General features: G+C 38.4%; 1 protein-coding gene across 1 annotated transcript; it reads right to left on the minus strand.

Moving 5' to 3' along the window:
* Positions 1–5,933: 5,933 nt before the first annotated feature.
* Positions 5,934–6,870, minus strand: LOC142446378 (olfactory receptor 5M8-like). Its single transcript, XM_075548132.1, is given in 2 exon segments — positions 5,934–6,075; positions 6,077–6,870. Coding segments are annotated over 2 exon segments (936 nt in total).
* Between the last annotated feature and the right edge of the window lie 2,433 nt (positions 6,871–9,303).

Below are 9,303 nucleotides of genomic sequence, written 5' to 3' on the forward strand. Positions count from 1 at the left end.
GAAAACATATTTTTATATATTTATTAACATATATTTATTAACATGAATGAAATAGACATCCTTTAAAAGACACAGATAACCAAAACAGCATAGGAAATGTAGAACATCTTGATATCAGCCTAAATATAAAGGAAGTTGAAGTCATAAACTATAGCACATAAAGATTTCACTAGTGAACTCCAGCCATTTTCTAGTTAAAAAAATGTAGCACTCTGTTACTCAACTTTTTTTCAAAAGTAGATACATAAAAATGATTTTTCAAAAGATCCTATGACATCAGCATAATTCTAATAATAATTCCTTACAAAAAAAGCATTAACAGAAAAATACAGAGGAATTATCCTTCCTAAGCATAGCTGAAAAAATATCAAAAGTATCCCAATGAAGCTACTACATTACAAAATTTTTTAAATGATCAAAACACCAATTGGAATTGATCCCTAGAATCTATGGCAGGTTTGACATATTTTATCACATTCACAGAACACAGGAGAATAGATACAGAATAATTTTAAGAAGTGCAGGAAAAATATTTGACACATTTCAACATCCACTCATGATGAAAATTACCAATAAGAAGGGGAAATGGAAGAATTTGCTGAATTGGATACAAGCTATTTATGAATAAGTGATAGCTAACACTACACTCCATCACTTCTCTGTTTGTCCTACTGCAGTGGCTTTTATGTTGCTGTGGTCTGGAAGCTATGTATTTCAAATGCCACAAAGTGAATAGGTTTCAGGACAGCTGCCAGACTGAGATCAGACAATGACGAAGGAGAAAGAAAGACTTGGTTTCCCACTTAGGAGGAGGGAGCTACTGTCAACATTTAGCATAGCTTCAAAACATTGTCAATACTGAAGGCCTAATGATCTGAACTAGAATGTGGTTGGCAATATTGCCAAAGGAGAAGAATGTTAAAACACCATGGACTGTGTGATGCTCACCCTCCCAGCACAATCAATGAAGACAAACTGGGTGCACAAGCAAATGTGGTGTGAAAGCTGATGGTGCCTGGCATTCAGCTTCAGCTCTGTAAGTCAATAAACACAGTTCCATGAATTAAGTGACCATGGGTACCCCATTCCACAAGCCAGCCACTGCACAGAAGCACTTTCCTTTGCTTGTTTTGTTTGTGGGAAGTCAGTCCCTCTGTTCTATATTCTGACTCCTGGTTCAGCGGCTGCTCCTCTAACGGTATAGCTGTCTTTTGAATCCAGGAAGTTCACTACACAGAGATCTCAGGTCCAGAGGGCACACACCACTCCTGGCTTTGCTGATGATGACGTCCCTCCTCCTACTTCTCAGAGGGCTCATGTTGTACACAGAGGATGCTGCTCTAGGGACTCCTGCTCACAATCACTCACAGACAAATCCTATCATTAACTTCCCCAACCTTTTTACCAGAGACATGTAAGAAAAGGCCTTTTTGCTGAGAGTTAGTGACTTTGGCTAGAAAAGTCACATTAAATATCTCACTGCCCTTGCACCTTCTATGACACCATTTCACTCTAAAACTCACTGTCATCAAACAATGCGGAAGCACAGTGACTGCTTTTGGGTTTCCAAGACTAGAACTACTTACCGGGATAGAAAGCTGAGGCTTTCTCCTATGCATCTGTTTAAATTTTTCAGTCATCTTTTTAGAAAACAAATTTATCCCCATTCTCCTGTTTTCCTACTACTTGGAATAAGGGTATTGCTGAACCGTTCTGCATCATGTGGAGGAAAGCAACCATTTTGGGACAGAAGAAAAACAAAAAAAGAATATGTTGTTTTGTTGTTGCTGTTATTTATTTGCTTCACTGTTTGAAGAACAAGACTAGAATAAAAAAAATCTGTTCATTCCCATTGCTCATTTCAATGAAAGATTTTAGGTAGTTAGTATATTGTGACAACCTGGCTGATAAACACATGTCGGGTTAATTAAAGGGCAGAGGGATGCATGGCTCAGTGAGCCTCACCTTTCTAGTTCTCAAGTCTCTTGCTTTCTGCTGGTTGGGCCAGGGTGCAGTTGCCTTAGCCAGTTCCCTGCTTTAGCTGGCAAGACTCACTTGCAAGACATCCCAGAAGAGAAGCCACTTGGACCTACCCCAAAGCAGACCTGGGTGCTGGAGCACCCATTTGGAGACCCCTGCCAGCACTGAGATGCTTACACATTCACTGACTCAGCTTCCCCCTGCAGTTGGCATCATTGCATCTGTTTTGTGAGATGGAGGAAGACTTTGTGGATTGGTGTTGGATATATGGGTTAATGGGTTAATGTTGGACTTGTGGGCTTGGGCAGCACTGGGTTGGGATGTTTTCTTGATGTGCACTTAACCCTTTTATAAAACTCTCTCTTATACATGAGTTTCTGTGGAGTTGTTTCTCCAAAGTACCCAGACTAACACAGATTACACCTAAATTTACATTTCTCTTCTACCGCCGACACCTAGTGTGCTTCCAGATTTAGCTAACGAAGAATGAAAGAAACAAACAAAGATCCTCATGCAAAGGCATATGAATCTATTCATTTCTGCTCATTATATACTGAATGGAATTGCTTATTAATAGGGTATGTTTATGCTCAGCTTAAGAAATACTTTCAAACAGTTTCCCACACTGGTTAAATCAATTTAGGAGACCCGGGGACCCAGCGGTCAAAGTACTTGGCCATTAATTTGGAATCCACCATGAGAAAGAGGCGACAATATGCTTCCATCAAGGTTACAGTTTGGAAACTCTCTAGCGCAGTTCTAGTCCGTCTTAGAAGGTTGCTGTGACCCACTCAATACCAATAAGTTCAAGTTATATCAATTTTAACTCTCATCAACATTACATGGGAGATTTAACTATTCCATTTTCTCATTAGTAACCAATTTTATCAGTGTCCTTTTTGTCTTGGTTCTTCTGGAATGTGTGTAGTTAGGTAATAATGTCTCAGTGTAATTGTAACCCTCGTGTCCCTCATGGCTACTGAATGAACATATTGTCATATTTGTATTTTCTTATTAAAATATACTTTGTGCAGTGCCTATTCATACACTTTGATAAGTTATCTGGTTTATTTACTTAACTTGTAGATCTTTTATATAAAATAGCCTGGGTGTAAGACTTCTTTTACATATGTGTAAATGTTTTCTTCCTTCAGTGTATACTTTGACTTTTCATTTTTTTAGTGTTGCTTTTTGACTATAACTCTCTTCTTTATTTGAAGGAAATCCAGTATATCCTAATTTCTAGGTATGGTTGAAGAGTTATGTGGTATGAATTTATCTATGAGTACATTATTTTACGATTTTTGTAGCTTTATGAATTTATCTTTGATATTATCGTTGAGTGTCATAGAGTTGGTTCTGAGCCATAGAAACTCTATGTACAACAGAACAAAACACTACCTAGTCCTGTGTCAATCTTACCACTGTTTTATTGAGCCCATTGTTAATGTAGCAATGCATCTCATTGAAGGTATACCTCTTTTTCAATGATTCTGTACATTACCATTTTCTAATAAGAGTATTTTCTCGGAGCACTGGTGGCATAGTGTATGTGTTGTGCTGCAAACAGAAGAAAAACAAAAAAAGAATATGTTTTTGTTGTTGTTGTTGTTTATTTGTTTCACTGTTTGAAGAACAAGACTAGAATTTAAAAAAAAAAAACTGTTCATTCCCATTGCTCATTCCTTCTGATACCAACAGCAGCTTTGTCTAAGAAACTCACAGTATGGGTAATGTCCCCACAAATGGAGCTGCTGTGCTGTTATGGAAAATCAGACAGACAGAACAGTGAGCCACAGGGGCACCCCATCCCAACAAGTAGTGTTATCCAGGCATAACCTAATTCTTTTGGTATCAAGGTGAAAGAGACAATAATTCATGGAGACTATAAGTCCTGTACTCTAGTGTCCTTCCTGATTTTGGGGTTTCCTTTCTCCTTTGTTCAAAATGAATAAAGACCAACAGTTGTATCTTAGCCACTTTAAAACATTTAAGACCCCAGGTACTACTTACCATACTGAGAGTTAGAACATCACTTTGCTATATTTTTCCAATCAATAGATTGTCTCAAGAGAAGAAACTCCCCAACCAAAAATAACTAATCCCAGGAAAGGAATGTTATGTCTAATTAGTATCAGTATCTGTAGTCGCCATTTAATTTAACTTTTTTTGGTTATTATTGTTATTGAAAAAATATCTAGTATCTATCCACTCATCCCTTCTTTCTATGTACAGCTTATTTATATCTGTTATGATATGCAATCTTCACCCATATAAACTGCAACTTTCCTCCTATTTCTATTCACAAGGTACTATTAAATAATAGAGAATATTTCTTCCTCTGTTAATTTCCATACATCTACCCATTCACGTCATTGCTTAAATGTGGGGACATACAATATTTGCTTTGGGAGATTGCTCATCATAATATTCTCCAGACCTACCCAAACTGTCCTATGTTTGAGGAACTCATTTTTCTTTATTGCTAGGAGTATTCCAGTCTATGTATGTACCACATATTATTTATGCATTCATTCATTCAAGGGGAATTAATAAGCATGCACATGTCAGTTTGTGCCACTTCTATTAGCTCTCTGTGGCATATGTATGTGCATGTATGTGTACATAGATATAATTTTGCTTTTATATTTCTGACCCAATTCAGCAGATGTTTTTCCCTTTATTAATTTCAACTTCACATGGCACCTACACTCGAAGTCCTCGCCTAGTGACAGCTCAACAGTGGAATCCAGCCTCCCACCTGAGGCTATAGGTTACCCTTAGTAGAGCTTTTGGCCAGGGTCCTCACCATCCTTTACATGTGGGACTCTTTGAATCCATCATTCTTCTCAAAGCTAAGATATGCATTGACAATTATTTAAAAATTTATACTGCATAGTGTATATTGATGTTTTAGTCAATTGTTTTAATTTATGTAGTATATCATATATTTTTATATATATTGTTCTTGTTAGGTACTATAGAGTTGGTCTGACTCCTGGTGCCTTACAGTTAATCTAGGTAGTTTGCCTTTAGAATTAAAGTAAAGGATGGCAGATATCCCCCAATTATAGTTTGATTAATATTATTTTGTTTATAATTCAAAATTATAACAACATAATACAAAATTATACTCCAATGATCTAAACTATAGTTATAAAACTAAAGTAATTTTTGAAGTAGCCAAACATAGAGTAATAGAATTTTAAATAAATCCATTACTACAATATAAAAGAACATTAATTTTTCTCTCTGGTTAAATAATCTAAAGAGATGAATGCCTTCTTTTAATCAGTCTGTATGTCTCTGGAAGGAAGGAAGCAAGAGCAGATGTAGGCTCCAGCACTCCTATAAATGTACCTGTTAAGGATGTAAGAAACATCCATCAAAATCCTCATAATTGTAAACTTGGAGCTGCAATAACTTACACAAGATAATTATATATGGACTTAATAAATTATAATGTAAGTATAATTATAGACTGTTCCATGTTAAAGGAGTAATAGAGACCAAGAAGATAGCAGTGCAGTTAGGTAGAGACATGTGCTTCGGAAGTGATGAAGAGACACCTGGAGACAAATACACCTGGAGACTACATCACAGCATTCTCTTTTTATCTTAAGTAGAATATTAAGTCACTTGTTTTGGAGAAGCTAAATCACTTCTTACAAAATAAAGCTGCCCCTGACCATTATGACTAATTTCTCTAAAGATACAAATAATTATACATGACTTCATGTCATGATACTATTAAAAATAAATAAATAGTTTAGTCAAAAATCAGCATTTCATCAATGAATAAAATGAATGAAAACACCATGATTTATTCACAACCCCATCACTTCAAGAAAGGCATTAAAGTATGAACAAGCAATTTTTGATTAACCCCCAAGAATAATTCATAGGATATGTAAATTAAAATAAAAATGCATAAACAGTAGGTACACTGAAGTTTATTTAGAAGACAATTTCCTTCTGAACAGTTCTTTGGTCAATGCCTCTTTCACTTCCTTGTTCCTCAGACTGTAGATCATGGGGTTCAACATGGGTATTACTGTGGTATAAAACACAGCCACCATTTTCCCCTGCTCCACACTCCTCAGAGGGAGGTCTGAGATACATGAAAAAAAGAGCTGCATAGAATATGGTGACTGCTGTCAGATGGGAACCACAAGTTGAGAAAGCTTTCCACCTCCCTTCTGTGGATCGAATCCTCAAAGTGGCTGGAAATATGTAGATGTAAGAAATAAGGATGATGAGAAGAGAATAACTGAAGTTGAAACCAGCCACCACAAACATGGAGAGCTCTTTGTTGTAGGTGTCCAAACAAGCCAGCTTAATCAGTGGAGGCTCAGCACAGTATAAGTGGTTAATCTCATTGGGCCCACAGAATGCTAGGTTGTAGGTCCACATGGTCTCCATCAGGCCAGTGAGAGCCCCGTACACATAGGGAACTGTGATGATGGATGTGCAGACGCTCTTGGACATCTTGCTGCCATACAGTAGAGGGTTGTAGATGGCCATGTACCTGTCAAAGGCCATCACGGCCAGCACATAAATCTCCACGTGAACCAAGGCAATAAAGAAGTAGCACTGCACCAGACACGCAGGGTAGGAAATGGTTTTCCTCTCTGACAAGAAGATCTCCAGCGTCTTCGGAGTCACATTGGACGAGAAGCACAGGTCCACAAAGGACAAGTGACTCAGGAGAAAGTACATGGGCGTGTGGAGCCGGGCACCGAGCTGGATGAGTGTAACCATGCCCAGGCTCCCTGCCACTGTGACCAGGTAAACTGCCAGAAACAGCAGGAAGAGGATGATATGTAATTCCAGGCGATTGGTCAGTCCCAGAAGAATGAACTCTGTCACAGAAGTGAAGTTTCTGCTCATATTTCCTTGGATAGGAGATTGAACCTTTTACTTTGGGTTATGGTAGAACGATAGAAATGAAAATATATTAATGACTTCTTAACCAAATGCTTTCCCTCTTTCCTCAGTATATTTTTCTACCTTATTTCTAGTCCTCTTCAATCTTGGCAAATCCAGTCACCCTAGGCTTTGGAAATGCTCACCTAGCTCTGTCTTTCTTGGTGCATTTTCCTCCTCTCCCTCTTCATTCATATTTTGTTTTCATCTTTTTATCCTTAATCCACTCTTCCCCTTCTTTTAGGTAACCAAACTAAAATCATTACCATTTAAGTAAGGTGATTCAAAGTACCCTTCAGGACTAAAGAATTGTCTTATCCATAATTTTATGAGAACAAGGGAAATGCTGACAGAAAAGAAAAAAGAACACCACAAACTAATATTGCCCCAATTACCTCGTTTTGTTTTTGTTGGTTAATCTTTTTCCCCCAACCGAATAATTTGTATTAAGGAACTCTGGGAGCCTGTTAGGTAGCTGTTAGGTTGCTAACCAGCAGCTCACCAGTTAACTCATCGGTAACTCCAAAGAAGGGAAAGGAGGGTACCCACACTTGTAAAGATGCAGCTTGTAGGAAACTCTAGAGGAGAACACGGTGAGTCAGAGAGCCTTGCATATGGTTTGGGGTTTAAAACCCTACTCAAGAATTTGAAGTAATCTAAACTGGACCATTTTGATACATTCTTACCCCATCTACAGCTCATTAGAATTGGAAATTGTCAAATGTGAGGCAAGATGTCTGTCTTTATTTTTTTGTACAATGGATACTTATTTACATATGAGAGGTTACTCAGTAAAGTCTTTATCAATTAACACATCTTAGCACTCTGTTAAAGTCAATGTCCGTCATCAAAGAATGGAGACGTGAAGGAAATGTTCTGCCCTTACATATACACTACCGGCTCTCAGAAGAGGGACCCGATCCTAGGGAAAGATAGAAGTAAGCCGTAGTCAGGTAGCTGGCCCTCCCACCCGTTGCCCTCTCCTACCTGCAGTTAGCTTAAGTGAGTATTCAAGGGCAAAAAATATTTTACATTCAACTAACTGTTTTCAAGGATCTGCTTAAACAGGAGCTGATCCTGCAAAGGAACACTAACCCCATGTAGTTCCATAATCCAACCTGCAGACTTCCTGAACTGCTCTCTCTCTTCTTAGGTCTTCTGTTACCCATAGATTTGGAAAATAACATCATGCTTCCATTTCAATAAAGTCAAATTATCCCCATAGCAACCCTGTAGGGCAGATTAGACTGCCCCCTTCTGTTTCTGAGACAGTAATCCACATACCCTGTAGAATGCACCCCAATGCTATCACTGTGTCACCCGCAGTTCCATGTTGTCAGTGATAGTCAGAGGTGACTGATGCAGCTGACAACAGGAGAAAAAAAATGACTGGTCTTAGGGATAATAACGAAAATTTATGTTTATTCTTCTATAGGAGTATCTGTACTACGATGTTTGATGGAAGATGTTTTTGTATATAAATGACTTTTAACACGTTTCATTTGTGATTTAGACAACATTGCTTTTAATTTAGTTTTATCTGTACTTAATCAAAGTCCTGATGTTGTGCTAGACATTTTTATATGTCAATCTCCTCCTTGTTTAGGTTTCCTAGAACATAATATGGCTCTAATAGCCATAGCCTTGTTAAATCCACTAAACAACTTTCATTTTCCTGATGGGTCTGGGTAAAAAGGTGGTGAATATGGAGTTAGGATTGAGCTGCGAATGGTCCTTAACTGGGTGACTGTGATTGTTATCTTGCTGGGTATGAAATGAGTCATCCTATAATCAGGAAGAGGGGCTCTCACTACCAGCAAGAGAGGAGAACCAAGAGTGGAGCACATCATTTGGAACCCAAGATCCCTGAGCTTTGAACTTTGAGCTTTGAACTTCCTTGATCCAGGAGATTGCTTTGGTACAAGGGAGGGATGGAGGACCAGCAACAGAACCAGGACAACACAAGACAGAATGATGCACTTCCCAGTTCACAGGACCAGTAAGGATGGATGCTCTATGGAAAGAGAATAGTGTGCAGAGTGGGGTGCTTTTGGGCACCTTATTAGGGGAGTTGAGTTTTGCTGGCCAGTGGAGATGGAGCCTAATTCCTTTGGGTTGAGGCAGACAGCAGAGGCCAGGCCAAAAGGCAGAGGAAAAATCTGCCCTGACTGAACAAGTGTACCTTGAACATTTCCCAAATGGATTGTAACCTGTTAATTTCCTGCATAAACTTCTTAATGATGAGCACCATCAGTGAGTTCTGTGTGCCAGTCCAATGTATTATGGAATCCAGCAGAGAAGTAGACTGTAGGGTTAATAGACTACAGTGGGAGGAATGGTTGGCTTCGGGATAAGGCAAAAATTAACGGAGAATGGAGGATACAAGCATGTCCCACC

Source organism: Tenrec ecaudatus, chromosome 4, assembly GCF_050624435.1.
Source record: "Tenrec ecaudatus isolate mTenEca1 chromosome 4, mTenEca1.hap1, whole genome shotgun sequence".
NCBI classification, from domain to species: Eukaryota; Metazoa; Chordata; class Mammalia; order Afrosoricida; family Tenrecidae; genus Tenrec; species Tenrec ecaudatus.